The sequence below is a fragment of the Delphinus delphis genome, chromosome 7 (assembly GCF_949987515.2).
Source record: "Delphinus delphis chromosome 7, mDelDel1.2, whole genome shotgun sequence".
Taxonomy (NCBI): Eukaryota; Metazoa; Chordata; class Mammalia; order Artiodactyla; family Delphinidae; genus Delphinus; species Delphinus delphis.
The window spans coordinates 106,708,091-106,730,096 of NC_082689.1; the positions used below are offsets into that span (position 1 = coordinate 106,708,091).

Genomic DNA, 22,006 nt, shown 5'->3' on the forward strand with positions numbered 1-22,006 from the left:
AAATCAGGCCTTCCCTGGTGGCCCAGTGGTTGAGAGTCCGCCTGCCGATGCAGGGGACACGGGTTCGTGCCCGGGTCCTGGAGGATCCCACATGCCATGGAGCGGCTGGGTCCGTGAGCCATGACCGCTGAGCCTGCACGTCCGGAGCCTGTGCTCCACGGCGGGAGAGACCACAGCAGTGAGAGGCCCACGTACCGCAAAAAAAAAAAAAAAGAAAAATCAAATAGGTAATCTTATTGTAGCTGAAGAAATAAAGACCTTTTTAACCTCAGACACTTAAAAAAAAAGAAGAAGAAGAGGAAGTAAAAGCAGACCATTTCTTCAGGGTAACCTCAAAAGAAGCAATATAAATGGCATCAATTGCACAGATCAAGATTCACTCTTGATCTCAGAAAGAGAACCATTGTGGATCCAAATAGTTCTCCCCAGTAATGAATGAAGCCTATGGGGCTGGAATATAAGTGTTTCCTCAATGAATCAAATACTAACTGTCCAATAGAATATTGGGATACGATGGAAAGGATCTCTTTTACGCTGTCCAACACCTTGTCACTAGCAGGTATTGAGAACTTGAAATGTGGGTGGTATGATTGGGGAAATAGATTTTTTTATTTTATTTGTTCTAATACATGTAGATTTAGATAGCCACGTGTGGCTGGTGACTGCAATACTAGGTAGTGCAGGACTAGACCTTCTGCTTGCGCCAGTCTTCATAGAGCTTAGATTTTTCTCCTAGTTCAGCAACATGGAGCTGCACCTGGGCTAGTTCTGAAGACTAGGTTTGGACCTCAGAATTCAGACCTGGTGGGTGGATATGATGCCCACCGTCCCAGCCCAGACTATGTATGGCCATGGTCTCTATATTTCCTTTATCAAAGCCATTTACATCAGAAGAGAAAGCCATCACTATTTGCCTTAAATTCTCCCGAGATCCTTGCAGACCAGTGGTTTATCTATTATTCATTCCAAATGTCAAAAACTTTATATTACTTAAGAAGATAATTTTACACCTTCAAGTATTCTTTTGCTGTATCTGTCGACCAGTTCAGTGCTGCCTTCTAAATAAGGGTACATTTTGAGTAATCAGGTACCTTATCATCTAATTATAGAGCATGTATAAAGCTTTGGTTTCTAATTTCTTTTAAAGAAGAGAATATTCTTTACATTTTTTATCCCAAATATTATCATATATGCTAGATTTATTGATAAATCTCTAAACACTGCCTGCCTGCATCCAAGCAGCTTGCAGTAAGAGGTTCACATGTGGAACCAACAAAACCTATGTGAGTTCACTCACTAGTGGGGATTTGGATCAGTCAGTCTGTCAGGGAGTAGTGGATTAAACCCAGAAATCCTAGAACTATCCTTGCTCTAATTTCAAGTTTAACTGACTGCTTTCTAATATTTTGCAAGTCCAAGAAGTTTACGTAAAGGAAGAGGACATGTTGGTCGATCTGGTGGAAATATTGGGCCCTTTGTAAATTATAGCTTTCCATGTAAATTCAGGAATTGGAATTCTAGTATTACAGACCAGTTTTTGGAGAGGTTTGCTTGCATGAATCACAATCCTGGTGACTGAGGGTCCTATAAATCTGACAAGCTTGGATTTCAGTGCTTTTCAGGTTGAGAGCCCAACCTTTGGATAGGAGGCATTCCAAGGTAAAAGCCACCTAATGGGGTGTCTGCAGCCCTAGCTGACTTCACCTGAGTTCTTGTACTCCCACAAATGGCCTCAAAGAAAGACACACAGCAGGCTTCAGATTTTAAACTAGCATACTTTTCAGTGCTACCAATGGGTTAAAAGTAATCTTAAGATTTGAGCCCAACCTTATTGAATAATAGCTTCAAGTTTTAGAATGCATAAAAGTCACTTGGAAAGCGGTTTTAAAATGCAGATTTCTGGACCCTACCATCCCAGCGATTTTGATTCAGTTCATTTGAGGTGAAGACTTGGAATCTGCAATTTCTCAGACACCCCAGGATGTCCGTGGATTGGTCTTTCAGAAATATTGAGTCAGCAGATTAAACAGAAAAGTGTCCTTATTGAGCTCATCATAATACAGTCTCATCCAAATTTTCTCTACACAGTGGGGAATAAGATTCCTACCTCTACCTACTGTTAATGGAATTCTACAGAAAATGACTTCTTTGTTCAAATAAGTCTGAGAAATGCTAGAGTGAGTCAAGTTACATGGGTTTCATTCCCGCAAGACTTGTGTGTATGTGTGTGTGCACGCATATGTACTCATACACTTATAAAGTGGGCAAGAAGGGACTTGATCAGAAGCAATTCACAATTTCACAAATATACTTGACCACGAGACCCTTGTTTCCACAGACTACTCATCCACATAAGACACTTTTGGAAAGGTTGCCCTGGGTATAATAAAATCTGAGTTGAACACCAGGAGGCAGTCAGTAGTGTAGAGAAGTGACTTCAAAAGCTAGCATTACAGAGAACTAGAGGGTCATCACAGACAGTAACTTTGTTTTTCCCTTTTCTGAACAAAACAAACATTTATTCATGAAGGTAATTAGTTTTCTTTTTTTAAATTTTTAAAATTTATTTTTGGCTGTGTTGGGTCTTTGTTGCTGCACTCAGGCTTTCTCTAGTTGCGTCAAGAGAGGGCTACTCTTCCTTGCGGTGCACCGGCTTCTCATTGTGGTGGCTTCTCTTGTTGCAGAGCATGGGCTCTAGGCGTGCAGGCTTCAGTAGTTGTGGCACATGGGCTCAGTAGTTGTGGCTTGCAGGCTCTAGAGCACAGACTCAGTATTTGTGGCACACGGGCTTAATTGCTCCATGGCATGTGGGATCTCCCCTGACCAGGGATCGAACCCATGTCCCCTGCATTGGCAGGCAGATTGTTAACCACTGCGCCACCAGGGAAGTCCCATGAAAGTGATTCTTGTTGCAGTGGGGGGAGGGATAAATTAGGAGTTTGAGACTGACGTAAACACACTACTACATATAAAATAGATAACCAACGAGGACCCACTGTAAAACAGAGGGAACTATACTCAATGTTTTATAATAGCCTATAAGGGAAAAGAATCTGAAAAAAAACCATATATCTATGACTGAATCACTTTGCTGTACACCTGAAACTAACACAACATTGTAAATCAACTATACTTCAATTAAAAAATACAAAATAATGATAAGAAGATTAAAAGTATTTCACGTGTATAAAAATTTCAGGGAAAATTCAGTAAGAATAGGGAATGAATGCAATGTATGATTTATTTCCTAAAACCCCAGAGGTGGGGAATAGTCTGCACTTTTTGTACCCACTGTAATGTTTTCAAAGGTGGCTTCAGACAGAATTCCAAGGGATTCCAGGGCAGAGTTCAGGCCCCATGGAGAGAGATTACAGTAGGTGACTAGTGATCTCTGCCATAGAAGTAGGAGGGAGTGAAAACAGGGTGACTTCCAACTTTTTTCTTAGCCGAGGAGGGAAAAATTAAACACAAGAGTGAGAGGTGACCTCAATCATCTTAGACTGAATGTCAATGCCATTCAATCCAACTGAATACAAATCCGATTGATGAACAGTTAAGGATTGAGCTTTGTGGCATGGATGTTTAATTTTGGCTCTTGAATATTTCCCACTAAGGTTCTCATTAATATAAGACTTTTTAGACCACATTTTCCACCCCTTTAAGTCAGGTAATAACGAATCTAAACACACTGAAAAGAAAAAAAATATAATTTTGGAAGGAAGGACTTAGTATTTTCTTTTTGGGTGGTTCTTCTGCAATCTTCATGTGCAGGTGTCATAGCATTGTAGCTCAAATTGAATTCAGAGCCTATTCCTAGAACAGACACAGAGTCAGGGGCCAATGAAGATGCTGACTGGCTGCGGTCGAAATCAAGAACTCCAACCTTGGCCGTCAGCGATTTTATCACGAGGCACTGTGTGGCCACAGAGTGTGGTTCACGTCTCTGCTGCCTTACCTCTCAAGCCCTAGAGGAAGATCTGAACTAAAAACAGAGTGGTGGCTGCTTAGTTCCCTCCAGGAAGCCAGGTTTGCTGCTCCAGTGGACAGGACATGGACGCAACTTAAATGAGCAAAGATGTATTGTGACCTTTCTTAGCAGCTCCTGAGGTTAACAAGAGAATGGAAATGCCAGATCTGCACAGACAGGCTGAGTAGCAAACTGAGCTGAGCAACATGCACACCAAAGCTCTCTCTCCACAGACTTGGAAAAAAGTATCTGCTACGAAAAGCGAGAAAAGAAAAAACACAATCTGGGTATGTCTCACAAAACACCTGCAAGTGTGGATGGAAATAATAACGAGTTCACACTTTATTCACATTCTACAGTACCTTATTTCCTTCCCTGAGTGATTTGAGATTGTTTTTGTCTTGATTTGGCTAAAGAGGAAGTTAAAACTCAGAGGGTCATAAATAATTTCAAATGTCATGAAAGCTAGAAAGTGACTCAACTGGGACTTGAAATCGGGTCCCTGTAATCTGAAGTCTGGGTTATTTGAATGAACCCTGTCACCTCTGTGGAGGAGCCCACACTATAGCTCAACTAGGACACAAGGGGACAATCCCAGAAAAGGCCTCACTCCATAGCACAGTCTCCATGCTCAGAAATGAGAGCATCTGGTACACTCCCTAAGTCTCTGCTTCTCAAACACCAGCTCCAGTTTAATTGAACTGGGTGACTTTTACATCAAAAATAAGAGAACCTTATAAGCATGTCCAAATGGCTCAGCATCCTGGATAATCCAGGCCCTGCTGGTGTCATGTCTGGTCACATTATTTGTGGGTTCTAGAGGCCATGGCAGTGACCACAGCCATGAGGGCTATCTTGGACAGTATGAGACTCCCCTGGAAAATACAACCTTGGAGGAGTCAGGATAATAAAACTTGGGGGGGAGGATTGATGAACCCAATCATAATCATAACCTGTGCCCTTCTTGGCTTGTATTATATGAGTGTTTTTTTTCTTTCTTTTGTTTTTTTTTTTGGTCAATGAAATCCTTTTATTCCACCAAATAAAATCATAGGACTGCCTATAACAGATGAAAGCAATATTTGAAGATCAAACTAAATATTTCTAAACTTGGTCTGTGAAAACATGGAAGCACTTTGACCCAGGGGTCACAGATTACAGTCAGATGTTAGCCTCAGCACCCTTTCATGTGGCTTTTCTGTTTTGGTGGCTAAATATTTAGAAAATCTTGATTCACACAAGTAAGTAGTTCCCAACTGATACGAGTTTTGAATACCTTGCCTTGCAATAGCAGATATTTTTCTTTGACTTAGTCAGAAGAGTTCAAAAGTAAGGGTAACCTTTTTTATTTCAAATTTGAGAACTGTGTGCATTCCTCATAAATACGGAAGCCAGATAAATGCCTAGTCAGTGTCATCACTTTCTATAATATCGACACCAAACAAACGTTCTTGTGCCTGATCCACAGCGAAGCCAAACAAACTGAAATATTGAAGTTTGGATATTGAAGTTTGCAGCAGAGAAAGGTTTATTGTAAGGCCAAGCATGGAGAATGGGTGGCTCATGCCCTCCCCCACCCCCAAACTCTGATCTCCACAAAGGGTTTCAGCAAACATTTTTAAAGGCAAGATGAGGGAGGGGCGTGGTTAGTTGTTGCAAACTTTGTGGTGTCAGAGTCCTTTGTTCTGGCAGCTGTCCAGGTAGGTCTGGTTACAATGTTCCTATAAACCTCCAACAAGACAAATGTTACTTCCTGTTCTGCAAATGTTTATCTCTATATGAATGAATGGTGTTACACCTTTAAAGGAGCCCTGAGAATGGGCTATCCTATATATTTCAGGCTATAGACAATATTCTTTTACAAAAGGTGCAGAGCCAGCATGACTAAGCACAGGGAAAGGAACCAATCTAATATGGAGTCAGATTTGTTCTTTCCTATAATATGGCATTATTTTGATGTCGCATTCATCTTGTTCTTGCTTTGTTATTATGCAGGGAAAGAGCATGTGGCCAGCAGATGTTTCTGGGCTTGGCTGGGTTAAAGTGGATTTAAGTGTGTTAAAGTAAGTGTAGCAGCACCCCCTTCTCAGCCACCCTACCTGCAGGGGCCTGAGCTGACCCAAAGAGACCTGGCCAGTGCAGTGTGACATCCTTCCCCATTGATAACACTAGTATAGTCTTATCCCCATGATCACACAGTGGAAGCAGGAGACGATTCACAGCAAGGTCTCCAGGGTTAACCTGGAGCACAAAACTAGCATATTGTTAGTGTAGTGTGTTAAAATCTGTTACATAACACATTGTTTTTTAAATTTAAAATTAAAAAAAACAGAAATATATGCAAAAAAAGGGGGGGAAACCACTACAGTTTGCAATCCCCGGATTGAAATAGTTCTCTACTGGAGTCTAGGCCCTAGCTATTCACAGCAGTGTGAGGACCAGCAGCCTTGGCATCTGCAGGGAGCTTATAATAAACGCAGAACCTTAGGCTCTATCCCAGACCCACTGTATCAGAGTCCACATTTTTTTTTTCCTGCAGTACATGGGCCTCTCACTGCTGCGGCCTCTCCCGTTGTGGAGCACAGGCCCCGGACGCGCAGGCTCAGTGGCCATGGCCCATGGGCCCAGCCGCTCCGCGGCACGCGGGATCCTCCCGGACCGGGGCACGAACCTGCGTCCCCTGCATCGGCAGGCGGACTCCCAACCACTGCGCCACCAGGGAAGCCCCAGAGTCCACATTTTAAACAAAATTTGAGAAGCCCTGAACCGGATGATAACATTGTACCCATTCATAGTGGGGTCTGAATGATGTCCTAAAATTTAAGAATAAGACCATTCTAATAATCTACTGTTTGCACTTCCTGCACAGACTCAACATAACAATTGAGATGCCTTCTAAATGATGTTAAACAAAATCACTCTACTACAAGGCACACAAAACCTTTTACCTAACTGATAATGAGGTAGAAAAACCAGACCAGATTGCTCTCCCATGAAATGCAGAGCCCATCTATAAATTTCCATTCTAATGAAGCACGTCTATGCTATGGAGACAAATGGATTGATTAGAGAAATTTGATTCTATGTGATTTAGTCAAAATGACCCACATCTGGTTAATAGGGAGTTTTCTTCCCTTGTGATTTTTAAAAACATATTATTTTATTACTTGGAGAAAGGAGATACGTATCTTTGCCTCTAAAGTAACCAGGTAGCTATGATTTGCTATTAGATTCCTGGCCTCCAGTTGCTTCTCATAGTAACAAGTATTGGAATGGGTAACACTGACAAATTCTTCTTGATTTGGAATGTCCTGTGCTTTGAAGAAATGGCTTTAGAGGAGAGCTGAGCCTCTCTTGGTCAAAAACTTGAAGAGAGCACCTTCCCATTTTGCTATTCATTCTCCACCAAAGTCTAGTGCAGGGAGGAGAAGTGGACACTGTGGGTGCCCGGCTCTGTCTTGAACCCCAGCAGGACTCCTGGGATCACCGATGTGCACTGCAAACTTATTTGACCATCATTGCTTTGTCCATTATCTGGGGATCTTCTCAGCCACTATTGACAATTAACTCCCTGCTGTGAACTAGACTTGGAAAATGTAGAAAACTGACTTCTGACACTTTCCTTTTTCTTCCCTTAATTCCTTAATATCTACATCTGCTGTAATTACAGCAAAATTCAATTATAATGAAAATCCAACTGGGGGGGTAAAATGGGATTATCGTAATTGTTAGAATGGAGAGGCATAGAAATAGGTTTCAAAAGCTTTCAGAAAAGCTATCTAACCAAAACAAGATCCACGCAGTTGGCTGCTAATTAAAGCAAACAGACAAAGGAACGAAGGCAACCTGGCTGATTTTTTTTATGTATGAGCTTTATTAAAAGACTTACATTAGTCAGCTTGCATTTTGAGGACTGTTGAAATGTTTTGTTCTTCTGTCTCTAAGGAAAGCATATAGAAATTGAAACTGACCTTCAGCTGTAGAAAGGAGGGATGAGAATTCTTAAAAAGGGAGGTAACTCCATGGAGTGTAAATACATGCAGACTCATTTATAGATAACCACTTATCTGAACACTCGGGAATTCCAGAGGCCTGTCGATGGATGTTCTATTCGTTTCAATCTGTTATGGGAAAAGGAGAAGAGGACAATTTGATAGTGAGGAAAAATATTTCTATAGGTGTTTATATAAATGTACTGGACATTTTGTAGATGGATTTCTCTTTTAACAGATGACTTTCTTTAGATGCTTTTGAGTTGGGAATGTTTTGGGGGGTGCACATCTTTCTAAAGATTGCACATGTCTAAATACCTGCAGTAAAGACAGGCATTCAGGCACACACAGTTAACAATTTGGCTTATTTTCTTAGACAAAGACCATTTTCTTTAAATTTTTACAAGTGATTTAAAACATTCGTGGATCGATAGACGGTCATAATGAATGGTAATCATTAGGATTATATTACCAGATGGGCTTTCTTCCAAAGGAGCAGAGGCCTCACCCATGGAATTTTATTTGCAGAGTTTAATGAGGGAAGTTTAATGAGGGTCATCTATTAGACCTGGCTTTGAATGCCTGCTTTGCTTGGGCTGGTGAGCTGGGACCTCGCTGAGCCTCCCATAGCTTTATTCAGAAGACTCATTCACCTGGACATCTTCTCTTGACCAGCTGGTAGCATCCCTGGGCTAAGAATGTGTCTTGGGACAGCTTGACTATCAATTCCTAGTGACCATTTTCTGAGTGGAATGAGTTTCTCTTTGCTCTTGTCCGATAGCAAAATAAAATATGAGTATCAGCTCATGGGTATATTTCTTTCTAGTTTCATTGTAAAATAAATGACCCCCCCACAGAGATATATAAAGAATAAGATGGTACTTTTATTCTCACAGTTTATTATTAACAGATTATCAATTTGGTCTGTTTACTTCCAGAACTTTTTCTCTCTCTCTAATAACAACAAGGACAATCACAGCAGAAACTACACAAGTTACTCTGCAATGTGTTTTATGTACTCAATAGTATATTATACATGAAGAACTTTCCAATGTATGTATTCATTTTAATTGCCTCATAGCATTCCGTAGTGTGGACATACCATTATTTATTTAAACATTCCCAAAATGGTGAAGTATGTTTCCATTTTTAAATTGTTAAGAATGATAATAATTTTACATATATCTTTGTGCATGTGAGAAAGCAGTTCTGGGGCATTATTCCAAGAAGTGGAATTGCTAAATCAAAGCAGATTCATAATTTAAGGTCTGGAAATGCCACTCTATCCATGGCAATGGTCTTCACACTCTTCATGAACAGTGAGGAACATAACAGGGAAACACTGTCCAAGGTTATGGAGGGGGAATGTGTTAAACAAGAAGAAATACCCAGAAAGGATAAAGAAAATAAAAAGAAAAACCCCAATATTAAAAAAATATATATATACAAGTAAAGGGAGGTAACTCTTTTCCCCTCACAATTGCATATTAAGAAAAATAAAGTAAAATCCAAGATTTCCTAGTTTTAAGGAAAAAGATTCACCTAAATGCTGTTTAGGGGAGTTTAGGGCATTTTGGAGGAAATTTTGGCTAGCAGATTAAACTAAAATTTGTTATTTTCACCAAAAAGTATCCTTTAAGGTGACAAAGAGACCCACAGAAGCGGGGGGATCAGAGACAGAATTCAGTGCTTCAGACTCAGCAAATGGAAGCCACTCCCAGGGATGCTCTGGGTACTGTGCAGAGCCTGATGGGAGAGCAGGGGGCAAAGTGGGGGGCCCAAGGTCTAGTGCTGTTCACAAAGGATGAATTTTGTAGACAGGTTAGATTGTTCACAAGTTTATTTTTTGTTTCAAAGAGTTAGATTAAATTTCTCAGAATTACAAATTCAAAACCCTGTTGTTTAAGCTTTTTCAAAATTCAGCTTATAAAATTGTATTCTACATATAAGTCTAGCAAGTACCAGCAATCAAATCGCAAAGACTTTGAATAATGCTTAATGCCATTTATGGATTTGATTATTTAAATGCCTTCAAATATTGTAAACTATGTTTTTTTTGAATTTTATTTTATTTATTTTTTATACAGCAGGTTCTTATTAGTTATCTATTTTATACATATTAGTGTATATATGTCAATCCCAATCTCCCAATTCATCCCACCGCCAGTGCCCCCCGCCACTTTCCTCCCTCAGTGTCCATACGTTTGTTCTCTACATCTGTGTCTCTATTCCTGCCTTGCAAACTGATTCATCTGTACCATTTTTCTAGATTCCACATATATGTGTTAATATACGATATTTGTTTTTCTCTTTCTGACTTACTTCACTCTGTATGACAGTCTCTAGATCCATCCACATCTCTACAAATGACCCAATTTATAATATGGTTTATTTACTCTCCAAGTAGTTTAATTTATGACATTAAAAAACAGAATACCAAATATTTATCAAAGTTAAATATTCAGAAACATGAACATTTAACTTTGGTGAAGTTAATTTATTTGAGATGTTCTAATAAGGAAGATGTTTAGGTCTAAATCAGTTATATTACACTTTTTAAATTGGAGTTTACAAGGCTCATACTTAAATAGGCCAAGTTTCCTTAAAAATTACAAATATCAAATAATTATTAAGAAAATCTTTTCAAGGTTTTAATAGAATCTTGCTACAAGAGGAAAAAAAAACCTATCTCAGGCCAATTCAAAGCTCCAACTCTTGGCAGGTCCTACTTTATGAAAAAGGAAAAATTAGATATTCCTTGTTAGACATAACAAAAGTAGTCAATTAATGATTATTAAACTTCTTGACTTGATGCAAGACTATTTAAGGTCCTAAGTAAGCTTCCTCTTAAGGGTTACAATCTACTGACATTGCTCTTAATCTTATTAAAATTCACTATAAATATGCTTAAAGAATTTTTTCAAAGTCAAGAATGCTAGTTTCTTCCCAGAAAGATGCATGATATGGAAGTTTCTGGACAAGATCACCTTTGGGACCTTTTTCTTTTTTCTTTCAGTACCATATTCCTTCTTCACCCAAAAACATTAATACTAAGGCTTTGATTATCTTAAGCTGTTGATACTGAATTTACAAATTTTGGGGATTAGAAATTTTATGCCTTAAATAGGCACTTATGCAAAGAGATGAACATGCAGACGTTATCCTTGTTGGTGGTGCTCCTGGACCACTCTGGCCCCTATGCTCAGTCAAGTGCTCCACACCATTGATAGTGGGCTGGCCATGAAGTCTGTATCCTTGTATTCAAAGACAAATGTATTCCTGAATGCATTTTCCATTTTGCTTAAGACCGTGATGAGTCTCTGCATTTTTCTATATTTGTAAGATTAGATAATTCTTAAGTTTATGTTAAATAATAGGTTAAAGTTTTGAATTTTTGAACAGGCTAAAAGGCTGTGTCTGGCTTGCATTAATAACTTATAAGGCCCTTCCACCCAAAGCAGGCAGAGTCTAGAAACAATCTCATTAACTCAGATAGACTTAGCAAATACAGAAAAAAGTCTTTGTTATCTGAAAAAATTAAAATAAAAACAAGAGCAGAGCAGGGACAGGGGTCATCTTCTTTACTACTTATTTAAAGATTTCACAAATTAGTGAAATTAATTTCACAAATTAGTGAAAGATTTCACAAATTAGTGGTTGAAATAGAATCTTTCCCCACCCTTCACCACTGCATGAGATTTATAGAGTAAATTATATATCATATATATATATGATGATATATGATGATATGATATATATATGATATAGCATATCATTATGCTAATTATATAATAAATACATACTTGATTCTCTCCTGTGGATTTATTTATTCCCAATTAACCCATTTGTCATGGCCATCAAGACCTCTTCTCCCACCAAAAATATATTTTAAGAACTCTAAACTGACAGCTCCAAGTTTGCTAACGAGTTTCTGAAATCAGCGGGAAACTGTGTGAAGCCCCCCCTCCCTCTCACCCTTAGCAGAAGTGATGCTCTAAGATGCATGCTTGGAGTTCACTTTAAGGAGATAGATCACATGACATTTGGTGGTGGAAAGACTGCACAGTGCTTGAGAGTAAGACTTCAGTGACAGGAGGCATGGCTCCATCACTTCATACACGGACAAGTTATTTACACTCATCTTGTCTTACTATCTTCATCTATAAAACAGAAAATAATACATTAAAGCTACATCTCAGATGTGATCATGAGCACATGTTGAAGTTTCCTTTCAAAGGGAAAGACTTCAAGAAAGCCAAATCCACAACGCCCCAATCTTGGTGGAGATATTTTGTAGGAGACTAACCATGAATGTTTGGTTGAATGTGATTAGGTTAGTCACAAGGCTGGTTAAAGATCATTGCACTCTTTAACATCTGGTTAAAGGTAACAAGAGCTAGATGGATAAATTGAATTTCCCAAACAGACTTTTTATCTCATTAAAACTTATCAAAAATTGTGCACAGACTTATCAGGAATGCTTAAACATGTCTTCAAAGGAGCACGAAGTTGCATCATTTCGAAACCATCTCCAATTTGTAGAAAATTATCTCTGTAAGTGCTTCAGAGATTGTACTTACAAGTAATGAAAAGAAATTGCATCATTTACTCGTAGCCTTAAAGGCCACTGAAGAGGATCGCATTCCTGGTGTCCATCTTACTTCTTCCCTCCTGCACCTGGGCTTCTGTCTCCTCTCTCTAAATTGCTTCTTGCCTGTGGTTGCACAGAAGGCTCCCTTTACGTGTCTCAGATTTCTTCACTTAAGAAAAGGTGAAGCTCTTTGTCTCCCCTCTACCCCACTCAGCTCTTATTGTGCTGCTCAGTGTCAGGCAGGTAATAGTAAAGGTGAGATGATAGGCTGTGGTTAGCTGAAGAGGCTTAGCTAAATGAGGACAGCTTTGGCTGGCTATTGCACCCCAGACATATGAAGTTTATTTATTTATGCAATCAACAGCCACTTATTGAGTGCCCACTCTGTTTACTACGTTGCATACTCAGTGAACAAAATAGAAAACAACTTATGCCCTTATGGAGATTACATTCCTTTGTGGGAAGACAGGTAACAAATCATAAACTTAATGAATAAGCAGAGTGTATATTGTGTTAGAAGACAGGAAGTGCTAAGGATGAAAAAGTAAGGGAGGCTGGGAAAGGGGATTGGAGGTGCTGAGTGAAGGAGAATTGCAATTTTACTTTATAATTTTCTTTTAATTTAAGTATAGTTGATTTACAATGCTGTGTTAGTTTCAGGTGTACAGCAAAGTGACTCAGATATCTATCTATCTATCATCTATCTATCTATCTATCTATCTATACACATACACACTCATATGTGTGTATATATATATATATATATATATATATTCTTTTTCAAATTCTTTTCCCTTATAAGGTATTACAAAATATTGAGTATAGTTCCCTGTGCTATACAGTGGGTCCTTGTTGGTTATCTATTTTATATATAACAGCGTGTATCTGTTAATCCCAAACTCCCAATTTATTGCTCCTCCCCACTTTCTCCTTTGGTAACCATATGTGTTCTATGTCTCTGGGTCTATTTCTGTTTTGTATGTAGGTTCATTTGTATTATTTTTTGAAATATTCCCACATATAAGTGATATCATATGATATTTGTCTTTCTCTGTCTGGCTTACTTCACTTAGTATGATAATCTCCAGGTCCATCTTTGTTGCTGCAAATGGCATTATTTTATTATTTTTTATGTCTGAGTAATATTCCATTGTGTCTATATACCACATCTTCTTTATCCATTCATCTGTTGATGAACATTTAGTTTGCTTCCATGTCTTGGCTATGCAATGAATCTGTTTTTTTTTTTTTTTTTTGCAGTGAATAGTAGTGCATGTACCTTTTCAAATTATAGTTTTCTCCAGATAAATGTCCAGGAGTGGGATTGCAGGATCATGCAACTTTAAGTAGCATGATTGTGGCAGGCTTCCTTGAGAACACCATTTTATCAGAGACAAGAAGGAGGTGAGGAGTGGGCCATGTAGACATGTGGGGGAGAGCATCCTGGGCAAAGAGAACTTCAGTGCAAAGACCCTGACAAAGCAGCATCCCTGGTGTGCTTTAAGGACAACAAGGAGTTCAGCATGTCTGGGGGAGATGTAGAAAAGGGAGAAGAGTAGGGATGAATTTGGAGAAGTGATGGGAGTACAGATCAGCAGGAGCTGGTAGGTAGTTTAAAGATGTTGCTTTTACCTTGATTAAAACAGAAAGCCCTTGAAGGGTTTCAATCTGCCTTAGATGTTAATAGGATCTCTCTTGCTTTTGTGTTGGGGACATACTGAAGGGATTGGAGATGGAGGCTGGTAGACCAGTTGGCTGATGATCACAGTTGTTCAGGCAAGAGATGCTGGTGACTCAGACCAGAGTGGTAGCAGGAGGTGATGAGAAGTGGTCAGATGCAGAACAGATTCTAAAAGCAGAGTCAGAGACATGTACTCGTCCCTCAGATGAGGGCTGTGAGGGAAGTGGGGGGGACTTGCAAGTGTTGGGGTCTGGAGAATGGTAAGTATGGAGTTGCCCTCCTCTGATAGTGAAGGATGTGAGTAGAGAACTTGGGGGGCAGGAGGCGAAGTATGAGATCAGAAAGTCAGGTTTGGACATGCAGTTTGAAACATCTGACACCCAAGTGGAACTTTGAAGCAGGCAGCTGGATTTATGGGTCTGGCATTCAGGAGAGAAGACTGAACTTGAAATATAAATTTGGAAGTCACTGACATGGAAAATCAGGAGATTTGCAATGACTGTTTTCAGTAATCTGATCTTCGTTTAAGAGAAGCCGAAAATTCATATTGATTCTTTGAAACTTTCTAAATTATAAACATACTGACTATATTTTCCAAAACTATGTTGATTCCCCCTGCTTTCTTAATGCTTTTCCCAGGGTTGGTCTGCTCCAGCTGGAAACTTGTGCTTGGCCTCAGTGAAAGCTAAGTTAGGGAAAGAACCACTCTGATCTTTCTCAAGGAAAACGGCAGGGGTCCCTTTGTTCTTCCTAATGCCCGGGGGCGCGAAGTGTATTTGGCAGAAAATATGCTTGCCAAGATGCTTGAAACTGGACTCTAGTCTTTGGAGTAGGTCAGTCTCTCAGTATTCTGTAAAACACTTTCTTCTTTGAAGAAGCTTATCTAACTGTCTCCCTTGCTGTGCATCTTTAAGGAGAAGCATTTTCTTTTCCTTCATATCTCCCTGCGAACAAGAAAGCACACCACCAAACAACTGTGAGCCAGAACCATATGCCACGGAAGGCTGAACGGGACCATTAATGAGGTCCATGGGCCACTCTGGACAACTCTTCCGCCCACTTCATCTCTTACGTGGGTGGTCTACAGCTCCAACTAGCAATGAGCCTTTTCTTTTGGAAGAAGTTTTGATTTCGGGGAAAATTATACTTTCTCATATAAAACTCGTATAACGCTTTTGTCCCTGTTATATTTTTTTCTTTTCTCCTTCCATTCCTAATTCTTTTCTGCCTTTTCTTCAACTCTTTCGTTCATCTCCCTTCAAATTATGCACATCCTACTTTTAGAGAGACGCAAACAGCTTCTGATGCGTGTGCCCTGCTCTCCAAGTCCTTGCTGGCACACATCATAATGCTTCTTTGGGCTTCTGAAGAGTATGACATCAACAGTTGTGTTTCTGCTGAAAGCTCTGTTTATTAAACGTCATACACCACAAGAAGGCACATCTGATTCAGCTATATATGAAATATCATTAGGATTTTAGAAGGTAGTTGTTCAGCATGATTATCTCGTAGCAAATTGAATTCAGTGCCTTACACCTAAGATTGTCACTGTCCTCACACTTAATGAGTTCTATTCACTTGCGTAGTTCCACACTGGCCTCTTTCTGCATTCATGTCTCAAGTGCTCAGTGTATACCAAGTAGAGAGAAAAAGAAACAAAACACCAGTTAAAATGAACTGATTAAAGAACACGGAAATTATACTCCTAAAACTGCCCTTTATAAATAAGCCAGTTGGGGTTATACATCTTTTATTTTGAGTGTCTACTTTACAAATGAGTTTTTCTAATCACAGTGTGCATTGAACCAAAATGAACCAAGCTCAAAGGCAGCCCTGTAAGTATTCATTCAATTTTTTCTCATTCTAGGAATATTAGATGCTTTTCTTTCCCCAGGTACTCTTTCTCCCTCTCAGAAATACATCATTTTTTTTGAGTGACCATAAACAAATGAATTTCTAGCCTACATATTCGTTGGTAAATTGAGCTTAGTAACACTGTAATACAAGGTCTGTGCGAGGCTTTTTAAGTATGTTCAAAGTACCCATCTAGTTCTTATACTTTTCCACAAGATCCCTCCCCCTACACGCCCCACTTAGCTTGGCAATATTGAGTTTTAAAAATACTTTAAAGTGTAAAATTGTAAGGAAAAATGTGTTTCTATTGCTGTTTGTATTTATAGGATGCTGATTTACAAAAAGTTAAGATTGTTAGTTGGAAATAAGAGAATCCCAACTCAAGCTAGCCTGAATACATAGGGGGTTTTCCCAGAAAGATCTTGGGTTGTCTCACAGAATCTAAACTAGATTAAAACAACCAGCCCTCAGAAAGTTCAGGGATGCAACCTAATCTTGGAAACAGCAGAGACCCGCCATACAAATATTGTCAGGATTCTCTCCATCTGTCTTTTCTGCTGCATTCTGGACCTCAGCATTTTTTTCTCTCTCTTTTTCACTGCAGATAAGCGTTCTTCTCATGGCTGAAAACATGGCCAATGACAACTTCTGAGTTTTTATCTTATAGCTTCAGCCATCCAAAAAGGGGCTGATCTGAACTTTCTTGGTGCCAAAACCAAAAGAACTAGAGGATAACTACCTACTGACCTGGCTGTGCTCAGCTTTCCATCTTTAAAGCAATTAACTTTTTCTTGGTGGAGGGACGGGAACAGTAATACCATTGTTTGTCAATCATGGAATCTGACTTGTGTGTGTGTGTGTGTGTGTGTGTGTGTGTGTCTGTGTGTGTGTGTGTGATTGGGGGAGGGGAGTGGGATGAGGTGGGAGAGAGCAGCCATAGACATGACATGTAAGAATTTGAGAGGTTCAGAGGGGAAAGAGCTTGAGAAAAGTACACTGCAGGAGAAGCAGTATTCAGGAACAAGCAGTTCTGGATGCGAAAGAAGAAAAGGTGTGGAGGAGGGTGGGCCTTCACAGGCTCTCTATCAGGGCACACCCAGAGGCAGAGGTTCTTGCTTGGAGTTTGCTCGTGAGGACACTTATGCTTCAAGTTTATCTAACTTCCCCACAGCACAATGTTACTGGTGTCGGGGGTGGGGGGCCAGAAACCTGTGGTTTATCTGAGTAACAAGCCTGTTTCTTTTCCACCAAGCTGGGTGGGGGAATCCAGAGGAAGGGTAGAATTTGCAGTAGGGAAGGGCTCATGTTTTGGTTTATTTATTGATTGGTTGGATTTTGTGGTCATGTTCCAGAGCAAAATTGCTGAGTCCCTTCCCCCCCTCCCTGCTTTTTTCTGTGTTTTTAAGCCTTAGCTGGACACCATGGAGTTATCAAAAGGTTTTTCCCAAACAGAAGCCCTGTCAGCACAATAGTGTGTTTGCTGTGCTGAGCAGAAAATTTCTAATAATATGTCTGGACATATTCAGGAATATTAGTTTCTGGGCTTTGAAACAATCATTGCTGGAGGGTTTCCTACCTATGTAGGACACTTAGGGTAAATCATCTTCCTTTTCCTTGCCTCACATTTTCGGAGGCTGCACAATGAACCCTTGTGTTGTATTATACCACTTCTGTGATTTCGCTGTTTATTCCCCATCCCTGTTGAAATTCATGAGATTTTACTCTTCCCGTAAAGATTGTTTTCAAAAATTTCAGTGTTTAGAATTGCTTTTACTCTTAATCCTATTTGTTATACATATTGAGCACTTGCCTGGTTATTTTTTAGGAGAACAGTACCCGGAGTGTAGAGATTTTAAATCATGTATGTAAGAGATGAAGAGAATTACCTAAAGACACCATGTAGTAAATTGCTGAGCTGGGATTTGTGCTCAGATATATATAACCCTGAAGTCTGTGATCTTTGTCGAGAAGAAATGAATGTTGCCTTCACTCCCCTTAGCCCAAGTGACACTTAACGTTTGTCTTTGTTATACTTCATATCTTGAATTTTCACTTAATCCAGTCCCAGTGTTTTTTTTTTTTTTTTTTTTTTTTTTTTTTTTTTTTTTTTTGCGGTAAGCGGGCCTCTTACTGTTGTGTCCTCTCCCGTTGCGGAGCACAGGCTCTGAACGTGCAGGCTCAGCGGCCATGGCTTACGGGCCCAGCTGATCGGCGGCATGTGGGATCCTCCCAGACCGGGGCACGAACCCGTGTCCCCTGCATCGGCAGGTGGACTCTCAACCACTGCGCCACCAGGGAAGACCCCCAGTCTGTTTTAATCCTTTTTGCTAACATCATTTGTAGTAGCTTTATGATAGCCCATTAATATTATGTACTACAACTTTCCTAAGAAATCTTCTCATGTTGGAAACTTACATGGATTCATCACGGCATCATTGTGAATAAGGATAATTAGCACACATAGTTTTATGTTTTGAAATACATCCTAAAGATAGAGCCATCTAAGGGTGATTTCTGGGTTAACTTATATGAATGTTTCAGAGAGTTTTTAAAGTGTATGGTGAAAATACTTTTCAGAATAGTCATACTGTTTTCATTATAAGTAGTAAAGGCTTCATTTTAAGGGTGTTATTGGCTCTGTTAATAATTATAGAATTTCCTAGTATGTTAACTGAACAGATACCATCTTTTCAAATTCATGGGGAGTTTAAAATAGATTCCTGGCCGTCACCCAAAAGAGAAGCAGGAGGATTATGACCTCAATTATTTGCCCCTTTCCCCTTTCCTTTAAAAATGCAAAACCTTTTCAAAATGCAAAATTACATCTTTGTCTATTTTGTTCTACAGTAAGTGAAAAACCTTATAAATTCTGACCACTTCAAATTAACTTTAAGTCAATGAACATGTGCCCCAGTGTTGAAATGCTTTATTTAATTGCCTAAATCAGCCCTGAGCCTTTCTTTGCCCAGTAGTACCAGGTGGACCCACCTCTTGTGGTGAAACCATTGTCTTATGTTCACGTATTCAAGTCTCACTCAGGAATGGGAGTAGAGCAGACCGATTTCTACCATTAATTCATGTAGTTGGATATAAGACGTTTTTGTTTTTCCCCTTATTTCAACTGATTTGGTTTATTTTGTTTGATTTTGCTCCATCTCTCAAGGTGTTTGCCAAACTACTGTGAACATGGAGGAAGCTGCTTCCAGTCCTGGGTGACCTTCTACTGTAACTGCAGTGACACAGGTTACGTGGGCGCCACCTGCCATAACTGTGAGTAGACTCATGCCTACCCACAGTAGAATGGGCAAAAATCCACGAATATCAGGGATAATGTCAGGATATATTCAACATGGGGTGGGCACGTTTTATTCATTCCTTCAGTGTGTGTTTCTTTTTTTTTTTTTTTTTTTTAATTTTTGGCTGCGTTCAGTCTTCACTGATGTGCACGGGCTTCCTCTAGTTGCTGTGAGTGTGGGCTTCTCTTTGTTGTGGTGCGGGGGCTTCTCACTGCAGTGACTTCTCTTGTTGCAGAGCATGGGCTCTAGGCGTGCAAGCTTCAGTAGTTGCAAAATGCGGGCTCAATAGTTGTGGCTCTTGGGCTCAGTAGTTGCGGCTCACCAGCTCTAGAGTGCAGGCTCAGTAGTTGTGGCACATAGCCTTAGTTGCTCCACGCCATGTGGGATCTTCCTGGACCAGGGATTGAACCCATGTCCCCTGCATTGGCAGGCAGATTCTTAACCACTGTGCCACCGGGGAAGTCCCCAATGTGTGTTTCTTGAGAGCATACTCTATGCCAAACACTGTGGTGAGCATAGAGGATGCACAAATACAAAGCCATATCATCATGAAGCTCAAGGTCTACCAGGAAGACAGACAGGAAATAGGATAAGTGTTGAGGTAGAGGAAGGACAAGGTGCTGTAGGCACACAGAGAAGAGCTCTGAAGTCAACTGCATTTTCTAGATGGGCTAAGTTAGGCTGTGCAATAAACAACCTGCATCTCGGTGGCGTAAGTAATGAGCAGTTGAGTCATGCCTGTGTTACCTGCATATCACAGGTCTGCAGGGGACCCTCTTCCAAAGGTGTTCTTATTCTGGGAAGCTGACAGAGACTCCATCATCTGGAATGTTGCCCTGTCAGGGAGAGGGATGCACAAGGAAACATGTGTTTTTAAAAGCTTCTACCTGGAAGTTTCTACGTGGACGCTTCTACCTGGAAGTGGCAAATGTTACTTCCACTCATGGAATCATTGGCCAAATAAAGTCCCATGAGCACCTAACTTCAAGGGGGTAGGAAGTGCCATCTTACCATGGTATCTGAGACAATAGAACCAGCATATTGGTGATAAGTACTGACAATGTCTGTGTGTCCATGTTGGGGAGGCTTCAGATAGAAGGTTTGAGCTGATCTCGTGATAGGAATGTGGCAGACAAGGAAAAGAAAACAGGAAACTGAAACTGTAAGTAGTTTCACATGGCGGGAGAGTTCTGACAGTAAATGGTAAGAAAGGAAGCAGGAAGTGAGGAACCCGGAGCACACAGAGAATAAGGGGAGAGGAGGAAAAAGTAAAGGAAGAACAGCAGTGCCACAATTTCCATAATTCGATAGTCCTGTCAGGGTCACCAAACAAAAAAAAAACACATGACAAAATAGAGAAGGTTTGCTGTTTGGAGAATTGTATGTCAAACTGTGTGAAATGAACTGTAAGTTTAACTGACAAAGATGTAATTGGAAGGTGCTGGCTATAGTTGTAGGAGATTTCACAGAAAATGTGAACTTCAAAATTGACTTAGAAGGTAGAGGAGTGGGAGAAGGGCCTTCTAGAATAATGTAAGAGCCAAGCCAAGGCTGGACCTATTCTGAGGACTTCAAGGAGACTATCACTCAGGACCAGATCTCACCTGTTTTCCTTAAGTCCTTGCTGTTCCTGGCATGGCACTCAGAATGCAGAAAGGGAACGGTAGATGCAAGCTGGGCTAGAATCAGACTCTGATCCAGGATGAACAGTGCTGATGCTCTCATCCCTGCAGACCTCTCAACCATTCTGTGGCCTCTTCTATGCCTTGTAATGTAACATTCACCAATGGTGACCACAGAGGAGGCCAAGCAAATCAGAGAAGAAATAGCCCATTGGCCATCATGAGATGACATTATTACTGTTAGCTGCCTGTAGAAGTGAAAAACACTGCCTGGCTTTATAATAATATAACTTACTTAAAATTTTCTATTTAGAGATTTGGAACAGTGAACAACAGACTGAGAGAGATTAGATTTAATTTTTAGCAAACTCTTATACTTGAACAAGGACAAAATTTTAACACGCTGGAGCTTGTTTTTGCACAGATCCTGTAAAGGAAAACTAACAAAATCGTGTGGACCATTTTAGGGCTAAAATTACAAGTTTTTATTTAAGATTCTCAATGAATACCAATCTATAATTTTTTTAAAAAATTAATTAATTAATTTTTGACCATGTTGGGTCTTCATTGCTGCATGTGGGCTTTCTCTCGTTGCAGCAAGCTGGGGCTACTCTTCATTGCAGTGCACGGGCTTCTCACTGCAGTGGCTTCTCCTGCTGTGGAGCACAGGCTCTAGGCACGTGGGCTTCAGTAGTTGTGTCATGCAGGCTCAGTAGTTGTGGCACACAGGCTTAGTTGCTCTGCGGCATGTGGAATCTTCCCGGACCAGGGCCCAAACCTGTGTCCCCTGAATTGGCAGGCAGATTCTTAACCACTGCACCACCAGGGAAGCCCCCCCCAATCTATAAATGTTGAGTCCGGTTCCAGAACTATTATCCCTAAACAGCCAAGAACAACATATACTTGGACAGATACATTGTAGGACACATACAGGACTGTCCAGATTGTATGGACAATGCTCTTGTAGGAAGCTCAGAGGCAACCAGAGTGGCCATCAGTTTAA

The 22,006-nt window shown here is 40.2% G+C and overlaps 1 protein-coding gene across 3 annotated transcripts in view; it reads left to right on the forward strand.

Annotated features, from left to right (window-relative positions):
* The window catches only part of CNTNAP5 (contactin associated protein family member 5), an 866,498-nt gene that overhangs the window by 527,945 nt on the left and 316,547 nt on the right, over positions 1–22,006 (forward strand). For all 3 annotated transcript variants that reach the window (XM_060016951.1, XM_060016952.1, XM_060016953.1), the window contains one exon: positions 19,249–19,355. In XM_060016951.1, the coding sequence (XP_059872934.1) occupies positions 19,249–19,355 (107 nt within the window). The remainder of the gene's footprint in view (positions 1–19,248; positions 19,356–22,006) is intronic.